The sequence below is a fragment of the Apostichopus japonicus genome, chromosome 15 (genome assembly GCF_037975245.1).
Source record: "Apostichopus japonicus isolate 1M-3 chromosome 15, ASM3797524v1, whole genome shotgun sequence".
Classification (NCBI taxonomy): domain Eukaryota; kingdom Metazoa; phylum Echinodermata; class Holothuroidea; order Aspidochirotida; family Stichopodidae; genus Apostichopus; species Apostichopus japonicus.
In genome coordinates, this window is record NC_092575.1 from 20,583,296 (window position 1) to 20,598,788 (window position 15,493).

The 15,493-nt window shown below is 36.2% G+C and overlaps 1 protein-coding gene across 4 annotated transcripts in view; it reads right to left on the bottom strand.

Moving 5' to 3' along the window:
• LOC139981044 (paxillin-like) overlaps positions 1–15,493 on the bottom strand; it is a 65,110-nt gene that overhangs the window by 21,680 nt on the left and 27,937 nt on the right. For 3 of the 4 annotated variants that reach the window (XM_071993158.1, XM_071993157.1, XM_071993160.1), the window contains exons 2-3: positions 4,951–5,141; positions 492–828 (exon numbers count right to left, since the gene is read on the bottom strand). In XM_071993158.1, coding sequence (XP_071849259.1) covers positions 492–828; positions 4,951–5,141 — 528 coding nt within the window. Of the gene's footprint in view, positions 1–491; positions 829–2,269; positions 2,410–4,950; positions 5,142–15,493 lie in introns of those variants that run through there. The other variant, XM_071993159.1, reaches the window with a different exon arrangement.

Genomic DNA, 15,493 nt, shown 5'->3' on the forward strand with positions numbered 1-15,493 from the left:
CCCACGACCAGTGTTGATACTCTATATCCACTTAAAACAATCCCTTTCTCCCGTCCCTACCACTCCCTCCCTCCCTCCCTCCCTTATTCCCTATGGCAATGGCTTGTGCTCTGTTTGTATCAAGCTATTTCGCTACCCCCTCCCCTCAACCCCCCACTTTTCCCTCATCCTTAATGACAATGGTGTGTACTCTTTCATACCAATAAAGACACCCCCATATTTCCCAACCCCCCCCTCCCACCACCTTGCCCAATGGTTTGTTCTCTCTCCTACCAATAAAGACAGCCTCCATATTTCCCCACCCCCACCACCTTGCCCAATGGTTTGTTCTCTCTCCTACCAATAAAGACAGCCTCCATTTTTCCCAACCCACCCCCCACCACATTCACAATGGTTTGTACTCTCTCCTACCAATAAAGACACCCCCCCATATTTCCCACCCCCCCACCTTCCCCAATGGTTCATACTCTCTCCTACCAATGAAGACATACCTTTGGTAAACTGGTATTGAGCTGCTTCCAGATCTTGGAGCAGACTGTCTAGTTCATGCAGGTTGTCCATCTTGTTCCCTGTATGCTGTTGTTGCTGTTGCTGGGGTTGTTGGGATTGCTGTTGGTAGTTGGCAGGCTTTGAGCGTATTGGTTGAGCGTATGTTGGTTCTTGGGGTTGGTTCAGTACCCTTGGTCTGGCCGGTTTTGGTGGAGGTGTATTTGAATTGAACGCTGGTGCTGATTGGTTGAATGAAGTTTTATGAGGCTGGCTATACAGCGGCTCCGCAGGAACTTGGCTCTGTTGATGCTGTTGCACGGTGTAAGTCTGTTTCACGTACTAACGAAGAAGAATAAGCAGGAAAAAAAGGTGAAAAGGTCACAAAGTGATCCAAAAATGTTTCCACTTATTCCAAAGCCATTATTATCAAAGTGTTACAGTTTAATTCACAGAATAACAAGATATCAAATCATAAATTTGTAGAACTGTTTTCGACATATGTGTGGCATCCGAAATGGAACCATCAAGGAATGATTTATGACCTATTACAATATAACCCGACAAAACGGAGCAACTCTCCTTGTATTAAACATGTAAACAGACTGCCTAACTCATGGTATAAAAGAAAACAACAAAGTATTTTATACAAAAAGAATTTCTGCAGTATATCTTACCTTCCAAAGATTATTTCTCTACAGAAAGATGGAGTATTTATAACACACACTGACACACCAGTTCGGTAATTGTACAGTTCTTCCCACGAACATAAATGAACTTTGTAATATTCAGACTGTTATGTACAGCTCTACTCCTACCAACAAACAGGAGTAAAGCCACATACATACTAATCTACCCACTTAGTCTTCCCACACAGACTTCCCCCGACGGAAGTGGTGCGAAAATTAATATCTTTGTGTATGAATATGTCTATCATCTACGCAGAGAATATCACAAAAGATTCTCCATGGCCAACATAACCAGTTTCCTCCTATATCCTGCTGTAGTAATCCAAGACAATATTGATTAACAAATAAAATGCTCCCCTAGCAACAGCAATGTGCCAGTATGTTGTAACCAGAGGTAATCCGGGGAAGAATATTTTTTGTATGGTTGGATATTATAGAGGCTATCTATGTTTGAACCACAAATGGGTAGTCAAAGAGATATTTACTTTATAAGTATTGTTTTAGTGTACTTTAAGTTTATCTGTATTTGGTGTACAGCTTACGGTTGGTTCATGGTGATGCACTGTTGTTATATGGTGCGTCTAGGGTTTATGGGTTTTGAAGTATTTACAAAATGTTACAGTTTAATAGTTCTGAAGTAAAGGGGGACACAAACCTAAAAATTATCTATCTTAGCTTATATGACAGCACAAACTTTCTAATACAGCAAAGAAAACATTCTTGATCCTTTTGAGAGAGATATATGGCAGTTTAAAAGAGGTGGTGTCTAGAGAGCTGTTCTTTCGTAAATCTGTGATTGCAACGATGTGAAAACTTTAATCTTTCTCTTTCGTTTTGGTTTTCTTTACTCAAGGTAGAATGTCAAAAAGTGTTGACACTGCAAGCAAAGACAGTTTCAATATTTTAGATTGAACGTAAACATTTAGAAAGGACAAAAATCTGAAGCACCTGTACTAGCTTTGAAAGATCACAACAAACTGCATGTTGTCCACCACATGTGAGTGACCCATAGCACAAACTATTGTACCGTACCTATTTTACATACGCCAGTGAATTGAGAACAACACTTACTTTCAAAGAAATTCTTTACTTACCATGTAATTACTGTACTTTCAAAGACATTTCTTCTTCTACTTTTCTTTCAGTTAATAGAATTCCCCTCACAAATAATTTTCCTTTGTCTTGTTCTGTATATTTATTCAAAACCAAACAGATTATTCCAGAGGTAATTGCAGTATCCTAGTGTAGTTAGTGTACAACTTACAGTGTTTGTATGTGCAATAGCACATATGCAGCATTTAATAACAACAGAACAGTATCACTCCAAACAGGATGGTTGATGCAGGCGATATGCCAACATATAGAACAAGGTGAAGGAAGGTAAGTCTCGTCATTTACACTGTCAAGACAGGATGTTTATTTAGATATTTTGATAAGCTATTTGCGGAAAATGGTCAGTTTGTGTGGGTTAATTGAAGATTACGATGGAAGCCAAACCAAGGAGGAAATGTAAAGATCACATCTCAATTTAACTTCAACTTTGACCTTATTTCTTTCAGGTGTTGAAAAGTGTGCGTCATTCTCTGTCTACATTCTAAAGTCCTTATGTATTAAGTTAATTATCATTCGCATGATAATCAAACTACAAGAGATATTAATTCATGGACAGATTACACAAGTACAAATAACAAATATGTGTACTGTGTCACCATTATACATGGAACCAAGTTACCAACAGTTAATGTTGCAATTAATGTTGTGTGCATATATATACAAAATGGCAGCTCCCACATTATATTTATATATTATATTTTATATATATATATATATATAGAAATGAAAATACAAATACAAATAGAAATATATATAGAAATACAAATAGAAATATATATATAAATAGAAATATATATGTGAGCTGTCATTTTGTTAATCTGTGATGTTATAATACCACTACTGTAGGATCTGAAAACTTCTTATTTTCTCTTTCTTTTTCTTAATGACACTTTTCAAGCTTGAATGCTAACAGTGAATTGAAATCAATGTGCCATCAGTAGGTCATTTTAAGAGCTTCAATATATTACATTCACCCATATCAACCAAAACCCATCTCCATTACAGAATAAAAGTATGGTTGTAAATAAAGAAAAAAATATAACACATTGAGGCCCATTTATGGCTCAATGATGTCACATTTATATTTAGATTTCATCAAGTCTTTAGTATTGTGTTTTGAAAGAACAGTGAATCTCTGATATCTGCCATATGAAATAAGATTCATTTTTAGCTGATTGGGAAAGTTGTTCGTGACAGTTAACTCTATCAACTAGGACAATAACATGGTTGGTCTGTCACCTTTATTATTCATTACTTTCAGACATTATAAATTGTGATGTCTAAATAAATAACTTATTTAAAGTATTGCTGATAAAATGTATGACAAGCTTTGAAAGCTGTAGTTTGTTGTTCTGCCATTCCTACCTCAAGTCATATAATATTCACATATAATTTGGATACGCCTCAATTGATCTGAATAGATCTATTTAGTCCTAACCATAGCAATATAGAACCAATCAGTGGGTTATATAATATCGATTTTTTACTCAAAACTGTGGAAATTTGGTGTCATTAAGATATGAATCTGATATACTTTTTTTTCGTGTTCCGAACCTCTAAACTATTTGCCTTCTGGTGTGAGTTAAGTCTGGTTGCGAAAAAAGTTTCAAAAGATACAGATTGTATATCCAGGCATGTTTTATATTCCTTTAACAGTCAGGCATGGATACCGCCAGATGTTGGCAAACCTCAAAACACTCCGCAGCTTTAAGGTCAATATGTCTACCGATTCTTCCGTGAATGATGGAAGACGAAAAATTGCCAATCTTATCCAACAAACGAATAAACTACGACCAGCTCCAAACACCATTAAAAGCACAAACCCTGACAGCTAAGCTATGTGAGAAGCCATGCATTGCTAAATATTGTAACAGACAGAATACTACTAAAGACAGTTGCAGATTTTACCCTCTAAACCAAACTCTGGTATATTGTTGTTGTTTTTTGTTGTGTTGTTATAAATCAGCGTTCTGAGCTGATTTGATCAAGCTTGTTTATTATAGTTAATTTGATATTAAAATCGGATTTACATAATTTCCATAAATTGAAAGAAATCTCCGTTAACGCTCAATGGATAACCTCATGTGTCTTCAGTTTATGGATTCCTGTGGCCTTTGAGCAATATTACATGAGTATGTTTGGTAATTCTGATGACTAATGAAACTTAAATATTCTGCAAGGAAAAATACATAACTTGCTAATATCAACATTCAATCTATGACAAAAACTAGGAGGGAAAGGGATGGAGGGGTGGGGGGGAGGAGATGGATGAGGGGATGGAGGAGGGTTTTTTTTGGTACTTCTGATGACTAATGAAATTGTAGAATATCAAAGGATGAATTCATTCTGGCTCACATCAACGTTCAAGCCATAATAAAATCTAGGAGGGAAAGAGTTGGAGAGATGAGGGGAATGAGGAGGAGGATGGAGGATATTTTTTTGGTATAATTGATGACTAATGAAATTTATAGAATCTGAAAGGAAGAATTAATTACTTATTCATATGTTCAATCCATAATAAAATCCATGAAAGGGGTGTAGAGAGGTGCCAGGCAATAGAGGGGAAGGGGAGGGGGGATATAACTCTAATTGCAGAAATACAGAAAGCTGCATCAATAACAACAGTACAAGAAGACAATGTAACCATAAAAATAGCACCAACCCGTGAAGGCTGCTGAGGAGATGGTGAGAAAGTTCCGTTAGGAATTTCTGAATACACAGGCGATCCTGGTGATTGGAGCGGGGCTGGAGGAGGGTGGTACGGAGCAGGAGACTTCTGAACGGCAGGGTCTGTCTGATCGTAAGCGGTTTTAAACTGGTTTGTCGTCGACTCTAGGTCTGCCAGTAATTTATCTGAAAAAGAACAGGAAGAGAAATTCTTAAACATGACCAAAAAAAAAAAATTAGTCTGAAGAGAAATTTAGCCTCACAAGGTATCATGTATTAATATGAATTTTGTATACCTTTACCTTGTTGCTCTGGTATGCCAGAATATATTTCAAAAACATTACCTTGTTGTATGATGTCGAAAGTCTCTGAATGCAATACGTTGTGGCTGATTATAGTATCCAGAAAACATTCAAACTGAATGGTACTGTAGGGTATCAATCACCATATGGCTACTACTGTAGCTCCCTTTAGATCACTGCAACATTTTACCCTCAATTCTCAGACTGAGTGAGTATGAGTAAAATTTGATAAAGCCTTTTTTTTTTTCAATGCATTTGTCTCGACTTGCTTCTCAGAAATTTTAATTAGAGATGTTGATGGGGATTCCGTGTTCCATTGTACCAGCATTTAACAAAACTCCACTATGGATGACTTGCACACTGAAAGTCTAGTTGCAAAAAAAGACAATTTCTATTCACAGAATTCTGCTTTAGTTAGTTAGTAAACAATTTGTAAGTACCTGCAAATGTATCAATTTAAGAATTAAAAAATGGGCATGATTGTATCGGCAGTATCAACCTAACATGGAGAACATTAAGTACTTATAAAACTGTAAAACCAATGCATTTAATAATCACTGCATGTAATATACAACTGCCCCCATACAGTACAATTCAATTATATATTAGTCCTCTACACAATCTTAATGGGAACTACTGTACTGTAATGACAATTCATTCAGCCACCTGATCAGGTTTCTATTCTGTATCCAACATGAACCAAAGCAAAAATGAAATACTTGGTTTCCTTTCTTCTAATCAATCAAATACAGAAGTGAAATACTTGTTTTTTTTTCTTTAATCAATCAAATACAAAAATGAAATACTTGGTTTCCTTTCTTCTAATCAATCAAATACAAAAGTGAAATACTTGGTTTATTTTCTTCTAAATCAAGCAAATACTAAAATGGAAATACTTGGTTCCTTTTCTTCTAAATCAATCAAATGCAAAAGTGAAATACTTGGGTTTTTTCTTTAATCAATCAAATACAAAAGTGAAATACTTGATTTCCTTTCTTCTAATCAATCAAATACAGTTCTAAGTGAAATACTTTGTTTTTTTCTTTAATCAATCAAATACAAAAGTGAAATACTTGGTTTATTTTCTTCTAATCAATCGATACAAAAGGGAAATACTTGGTTTCCTTTCTTCTAATCAATCGATACAAATGTGAAATACTTGGTTTCCTTTCTTATGATAATCAAGTCAATGAGGTTTCACTTTAGTTTCAATGTGATAAGAGAAATGTTCACATAACTGTCTGTGGACAAATTTGTTGAAGCAAAGTTATTACCAGTCTGCTTAATTTTTAATAGTTCTTTAAACTATTATAAATTACTGTTGCCTCAAATCTCTCAATTACAATATTACTTTGATCAAGACTATCTCACTCTGCTCAAAATATCACATATTACCAACAAAAGGTCTAATATCTTTTCCTCTTTTCAGAAATAACTACAGTTATAAGTATGGAATAACATTTTTCCAATTGTAATGGAAATGCCTTTTATACTCAGCTATTAACAATGTTGAGCCTTAAACCCAACGAGACGGGACTGAGACAACTTTTCAGTTTGGTCGACAATTTCACCAAGCACGGTGTAGCACATGTTTATTCATCAATGTTAGCTGTGACTGAATCATACATGTCCAATAAACGCATTCATCTTTTCCACTAATGCTGTCATCCATTATACAAACTTTGCAAATAGCAATGTTTTCTATGTTTTGAATTATTTGCTCTGTGCAAAGAAGAAGTAGAAGAAGAAGGAGTTCAAACAAATAACCAATCTAAAGCACGACCAGTCATTACAGGCTGCCGCACTTTCCCTCGTCAGTCCACGCAAGAGCAAGCGTGCATCTTATAGGTTCGCTTCAGGGACGTTAATAATTGTCAATTTCACTGCCAGATCAAACTCTCTCTACTTTCAACCCTTCAGCTCAAGAATGAGGCAAATCCATACTAGAAGAAATGACTCACCCGATAAGAAAAGAAACACAGAAAATGCTTGACAAACAGTAAAAGGCTGCTGCGTATAATTAGCTCAGTGATGAGTAATACGGAGGAACTTACAAAAATTGCGAAATTTCCAATCCAAATTGGCCGAGGAAGGTGAGAGGAAGGGGAGAGGCAGCGAAATCTCACACCATCGATATGTACAGTATGTTAAAACTAGTTTCGAATTAGGGATGGAGAACTAAACTCTCCCAAATGACCCAACTAATAAGAAGGCTACTAGAAGGAAATGCACGTTTCCTTTCAAACACGAAAGACTGCTTCTAACAGGTGTAGACTGCAGTGATATATCCCACAAAAGAGGGCAATAGAGTATGTTGTACAAAACCATGCATACCTGTAGTTAGCAACAAATCAAAATAAAGGAGATGACCCATTTGGGAATTGGCAAAATGAATGAGGGTATGAGTACCCACGTACCCCTGTATGAGTACCCCATACTCAATATGAGTACCCCTATCAGTAATGTACATTAGAATCGGGTTATGGGTAATTGGGTATGATGGTGTACGGTAAATTTCGCGATCCGTAAAGCGCATTAATGTTCTTTTAAAGGATAGTAGTGAGGAAGACCTCTCTTATGTTACCCACTGGTTTAGCTCTATCCTCCAGCTATGTGATTTCATCGATGGTTTGACCAGATTCCACCAGAAATACAGAGAATGATACTTATAATGGTTCAGACTTACTCCCTGCATGCGTTGAAGTTTACTCTATAATTCCTCTAAATGGGTGGAATAATCCACGAAAGCGTCTCAAAATACAAAATTGATGTTCAATTGTTTCTCCTTGCAATTTTGGCCATTTTCATTAAGGATTTGTGAATTAAAATTGCGATTGAAAAAGTGGTAACAATTTGACTTAAGAACACCTCAACTACAGTACAGTGTCAGGCAATGCAGCAAAATATGTGTACAGTGTAAAAACAGCATACAAAGTTATGGGACATGAGCCTATACCGTACACCACCACACTAAACCTAAGCAAACCAACATCTGCCACCCGGTCTGCCAACCAGGCTGTGTTTGCAACCATGTCATACAAACACAAATGAACAAACCAATAACACAAATTTATTTATTATTTGTTGTCTGATAAAAATTGGTGTTCATAAAAACTTTAATTCCAATTTCCTGTTCAATAACTTTGACTTTTTTACAATGACTCTTTGTATACCTGAACATGCCTGGCCTACTGATACTGAATACTGAATTAAATTTCTCAGCATGCAATGGAACTTAACAATATCAACCAGCTAGTCTTCAAAGATAAGTTTCACTTTCTGTACTCCATAGTCTGTAGTATCATTATATCTTACATTACCATTAAAATTATATGATAAAGCATATATATTGGATCTGAAAGGTTGAGAATTGAATGGAGTCGTGCTCTTAAATTTGCCGGTATCTAGAGTAATGCAAGTAGGTTTTGGTAAGATATCGACCGACCGTATTCAAACAGACGAAATTCAAGCTCGGACTTTCCGAGTCATGTGCGACCACTGATAACTGCCTCAAAGTCTGTGTCAAGCAATGAAGACATATTTATTAGGTGAAGAGCATAGAGCCTTATTAATCGGATCTGACAAATTTAGAACGCGGGAAGAATATTCAAATGAGTTACTACCAGGTTTGAACTATATTAAGGCAAGAATGAAACTGCATTAGTTACTATGGCGATTAGAATTTTAAAATTAAGTACCAATGTGGTGAGAAATAATGCTAAACAGACCATATACATCATCACATCTACACTCTTTCACAATAACTACATGATTCATTGACAATGGTTGACTGATTCGTACTTGCCAACGAGAATGTCAAATATGTTATTTGGAGAGAATAATGTAGTGATAGTTCCACGGTGCCATACCCCTGAATTGCTTTCCAAGAACAGTATACATTAAAACACAAACTCTTCAACAATGGGACATTTTCTTCTTGTGGTGTTAAACCAATATACTCATCCCCAAGTTCACAGCCGAGTTTTGGAATGGAAGTAAATTATTATATGTTACAAAATCACTTCTTTTTATCATAACTACACATCTCTCTTTTACAATGAAATATTAACCATAGGTTTAATATAAAACATTCAAAAGAGACAAAGAACCATACTCTGATTGATAATTACTTTCCTGATTATTTCCTGATAATTATTTCCCTAGTGGCTTTTCCTTTGCAGTCTTCAATACAGATCGTAGATTCCCCAAAACTTACTTGTTTGGGGAGACAGATCATAGATCGCAAAGTCAATCACAGCCTCGTGATCTGACATATCACCACGGATGGATAATAATGGGCATGTATAAACAAAATCAACACTGTAGAACCTAGTGCTAAGGTTGTGAGGAGACAGGTAAGCGAGGATCGAAGTAAATAAACTAATTCAACACAAATCTGCAATGTCTATTGTACTTACCACAGCTGTACCGAAGCGGTGCAGAGTACTCTTAGGCGTGTCCGAATACAAGCTCTATGAGGAACCGATTCTCGTGAGGCGTGTATGAGAAATGTTTTATGTTGCTGGTATACGGTACAGTTTGTGTACCAAATGGTATAACCTGACAAGCCAGAGTGTATGCACGGTATATAGCCTTGATACAATGTCATCAACAACCACAGTACATCCTACCCATATTACAGAGAAAGAGATTGTCTTACATTATCTAAGCTGAATACAGGAAACTACTAGGGATATCGGAAGGCCCCACCAGTAATAGAACATCCTCAGTGAGGAAACTGTTATAAAGCCAACGAGTGACGATGGACGAGTGGCACAGGAAACGACCGGGTAGGATTTCTAACGTAACTCGGTCAGTTCTGCGAATCGGACATGTCTACCAATCTTGTTTAACCCAAAGTCATTCGACTTTTTACCTTGCCGAAGGCTACGTAGACATTGTTCCGGTTATTGTTTTTGCGGTATTTGAGTTTTACAACTTCTATATCTAAACAAGCTTGATGCAGTTCTAGAGGCCAAGCCATCGACCCTTGTAGCAGTTTTTGCATTTCGTCGATATTGTTTGCCGCAACTTTGTCACGCAGACGTAAAACGTCATTGTTCGAGAAATATGAAAATGCATACGAGACGACGGACTAGCCTGTCCTACATGTTTCATTGACAGATCCATATTTCTTAACAATTGGAGAGACCTTCAAATTCAATACAGTAATGTTGCAATATAAAATTAATCGAGAGATGATAACACTCTTTGATAAAAATAAAATGATAAATGAAACAGACCTTCCAAATGTAATGATGTTAACGAGGATTTGATTATTCAACAAAGAGAAACACCCAATGGCAGTTATCATATTAAAGCTTAATTTCTCAGAATTTTTTTTTCAAGAATTCACCTTGCAAATATACAATATTGTACTTCTTTAAGGCCAAATCGATGGTGAAATTGGCTCCTCGGTCCCGATCTAACTGGTACTAGTGTTATAAACCTCACCAAAGAAAACGTTCTTGTCATTTCGCGTAGTCTACAGAGAGTCCAAGGATGGATAATCTGGTACCATTTTGTCTGTGACAAACTGATTCTACATTGTAAACCTATTATTTAAAGTCACTAAATTACTGTATCCTCTTCTAATTTTGCTATTGATTATTTTTCTCTAGCATTCTGAGGAACAGACCTATAATGACCTAAATGCTAGACTAAGTAGGCCAGCCATGTCATTCATAATTAGCCTCTGAAAATATGAAGGTTTTTTTTTCCTAACGCAACTTTTATTTCACTTTTGTTTCTGTTCAAACTGTAAACACGATTGAGTCTAAAACAACAAAATGTTTTCATTTCTATTCAGCTGCTAATCATTTTCTCTTTAATAATTAAGATGAATTCTTCTTTAATGTTAAACATCGACTAATGTCACTTTTCTTCTATCTTTATCAATATTTTGGTTTCAGCGCAGCCTACAGTTCTCATTGTCCGCTAGATAGTGGTTGTTCATAAACCCTTCAATCATTCATCTTTTCAAAGATGCTATCATTTTTTATATCTCATTTCTTACTTTTGATGATCAATTTAAACCATAGACTCTATGGTAATAATAAAGTCTGTATCTTTACTAAAACAAAGGGGTTTTGTTATCTATCTTGTACTTTCACAAAAGTCATCTCTGGGGACGTTCCTTAAACAATTCTTACAGATTAGTACAATAACCTGCATTGATGCTGCACTCCACAAAAGGGTCCCCACATCATAAAATTAATGAGTCATTTTCTTTTTTTCTTTTTTACGAGAAGAGACAACAAAGAAAGCAAGATGTTAGGATAAGGAAAGGATAACGTTCTAACAGGTATATACTGCCTATTATTTCATAGTCATAATCATATCTTTGGTTGTGATTAGAAAACTTTATGAATTACATCAGGTGATGATTTGTGAAATTTTGAGAAACTTTTAGTATCTCCAATCACGCAATAGTAGATACCTAGTGATATGATGGGAAAACATACTGCAAAACCCTGTACCTATGAATATGACACAAGCGAAGGGGAACTCTGGGAGGGGAGGGGAGGGGAGGGAAGGGTGGGGAGGAGGAGAAGTGACGGGGAAGGAAAGGAAAGGAAAGGATAGGGAGGGAGGAGCGCATTACCAGAGACAATTCCTTGCAGCCTTTCTATGACAATACACATGATAGATATTTGTGGAGGGGTGGACACAAAATAGCTTGTAGACCAAAACGAAATATTCTAAAATTTCTAAAAAAGAAAGTGTCTGGCTGGTTTATTTGTGTCGAGATCATTCGACAGAAGTGTTTTCTTGATGTCTCGGTGCTTCGGTTAGGGTATAGATGGAAGTGTGAGGATGCAAAGCAAGGCACACTCTGACAGTAACCGAGCATGAAAAGTAGTTTACAGATACTGTATGTTTAGAGTAGGAACACAGGATTTGTTCTCTCTTCCCCGAGGCTTAAGGCCATCCATGCCGAAAACAAACCAAGCTCACTGCAATGTCCAAGACAAACTTAACATAATGAAATACACCTTCAGTTTCTGCCTCCCAGCTTTAAATGACTTCGCAAGAGATTCACACATTCCTTTATTCTCATTAATTCTTAACTTTACTCATTATCATTTCCAATAGATTTCCAATTAGCTACATATGCGAAAGCTACTCAGTCTCAGAATGTCACACGGCGCATATTTATCTCTGTAATGCGAATTACAGTACCCCTCTAAAGTCACTTGTTGGCTTTGGGATAATCACAAACCCTTGTAGCCCATGGAGAGACCTTTTTGGATATGACATCCAGACATGAATGTTGTATCTCCGACTTGCCCATAATGGTATATGTCCTTGTTACAGCAACTGTCATATGTAATATAGAAGGCCTGATGCTTTGAGCCTAGCAGGATCTTTTTCAGAATTTTGAAAACGAATATCCATCAAGAAATAAATCATAATTTTACTGTTTGTGACTTGTTCCTCTATGACTAACCAGTCGAGACCTTTGGATCACAGTATTCCAGGAAAGGAGACACAAACAAAAGGAGGGGGCGGGGAAAGGGTTACAAATCAGTCATTTCTATTGTAAAGGTAAAAACAATGGGACCTGACTCTCCAGAGATGGCGAAAAACAAAACCTCCTAGACTACAACTTTAATTTTTTTTTTAAAGTTGATACTTGAGGAATCAAACACTCATAGAGTTTTAACCTAGATACAAAATCCAAGTGTAACTCTAACTCTATATTACAGTGTTTGACTTTCTACTTTAGCAAGGAGAACCACTAGTCCATTTCTTGCCTAGATCATCACAGAGTCAGTTTTGTATGAGTGGGAAAATTACAACAAAACACTGGTAAAATAAGCAACCAGCAAACATGTAAACAAGCTAACTTGCAGATATTTCTTATCCATCATTTAACACCAGATGGATGTTAACTGGTTCTGGGAAAGATGCATTTTCAAATAATTCATAAGACAAATTTTACATAATAACCAGAAAATCTTTTCCAACTATTAAACTCATACCACCATATTAACTCTTCTCTTCATCTCAGGGGTAAAATCAAGTTGAAGTACAAAGGACCCTGTTAACTAGGGTCATTTTAAAGATCATTTGAGGTCAAGCTCAACCATTAATAACCAATCTTAAGGGGCAATGGTGATGCAGTTATTGTCCAAGACTGTCCCTGCATTACAACTGTGGCCATAAATTAGAGTTATCTTTAGGCTCATAAATCAGACCCTTAGACCAAACAGAGCGACTTTTAAGACAAATTCCAATAGCTTTGTAGAGGTATCCCATCTCACAGAGGGTCACAGCTTACAGGCCAGGAGGATGAGCACTCTTGGAATGTTCTGCAAAACAACTTTTTGTTTGTGAGTGCAATCTCACACATTTACAGCTGAAAGGAATTTGGGAGTTTGTGGGAAATTTCAGGAACAGTTAATAGGATTTTTGTGGGTTTTTTTCAAGTGGTTGTAGCATAAATCTGGTGTCAGTTTAGAGGAAGAATTGAGGAATAAAATTAGAGTTGGTATGTTGTACAGCTGACCATCAAACACACTGCTATCAGTCCAGATTGGATGTCTATAACATTTGTTAAGTTTTTTTCAGAATTGACCCTTTAAACTGGTGAAGGTCATGAACTACAAGTGGGTGGACAATGGAGTCAAATAATACATTGTCAGGTCAGTTCCTTCAGATACAACACAAACCTCTGTGGAATAAACATAAGCATGTTATGGCCACAAATGATATGTTTACAATATGGTTCTTTACAAATTTTTCACAGGAAAGAGTCTTGGATGTGATCGAAAGGGTGCGCTCTTGTTTATATGACTTATATAAAAAGAATTGTGCTTTGGGTTAAGTTTTTCAAATTTAACAAAGGATTATCATAAACACATACTGTAGGCCTGCAATGAGGAGGTCATCATCTCTGAAGTCTTAAAGGAGCATTCCAGAGTATTTTAAGCATATTTTAAGAGATGAACATTTTGAAAACTTTCATAGCTATAGAAACATAATTAGCAATCATGTCTTCATTTATTCTTTACTTTTTTTGCAACTCTAACATATCAGGACAATACCACTGCCTATAAAGTCACCCTTTAAAGAAGTTCAGTACAATGGACTCAAAGTAAACTAGACTATTGTCCTCATGTAATGTTGGTCACCATGTTGTCATTGTAGTCTATGTACAGTACTGAGCTGAACTACTGTACAAGTGACATAGACATCTATAAGTCTCATCAGAAATGGTTTGTTTCACCATCAAAACTTGTGTGTTTTTTTAACCTTGACATTTTCAGGGATGGTGAGAATAAAAGTTAAAGGTCTTAGGTATTATTCCCCAAACATGCTAGAAAATCAGATAATATGGTCCACCCATGTTCAATATTTTAACACCCATTTAACTACCTCTCTGAAAGTAGTCATCCACACTAAGATAATAAATTGTCTATCTTCAGACTCCTTTAAATGGGTAGGACATATTCGGAGGATCAGAGCTTCTAGGAAAGTACCTTTCATAACTTCTAGCAATTTTAGCTAGAGCTAATATATGGCAACAAATACTGATGACCTCTTAAACTAGATCTATAATTGAGTGTAGTAATCATGTGATAGGTAGGCAACTACAAATTACAATTATGGAAAAATAATAATCATAAAAAATAAAAAAATGGCTTGATACATTCCATGATAGAAAGAAACACTTAACACTGAAAAAATAACAGAATGTGGAATATATGAAATTTAGTTGCCATGGCAATGCCAAATCATGCACATCAGGTTATGGTTTCATCTGGCATTTATATAACGCTTGGCTAAATCTCAAATTGATGCATGACTCAGAATTGACAAAAATTTAGAACCTCTCTTCTTTATAACAAATATGGCACGGAAAACACAATCATGGATAAAGAACTGAGGAGGTATGCACACACACTTACCAATTGATGATGACAAGTGTAGCTAGCTTCTTACCGGAGAAATCCAAATTCCATCACAGATGGTACAGATTTTAAGATACTGATTATAATGGCTCTCCTATCTAACCTTCACAACACACACGCAAACACAAACACAACATCAAGCATGAACAAGTTCTATCCGGACAGCGAATAACAAACCATGTACGTTACCCTTCTATAAATGCCAAGAATTCAACTACCGGATTCCTGCAACCGTTCACGCATGCCTCTGTGAACTACTCTGTACAATAAATTTCTATATATTCCACAATATTGCAAATGACATAATTAAATCATACAT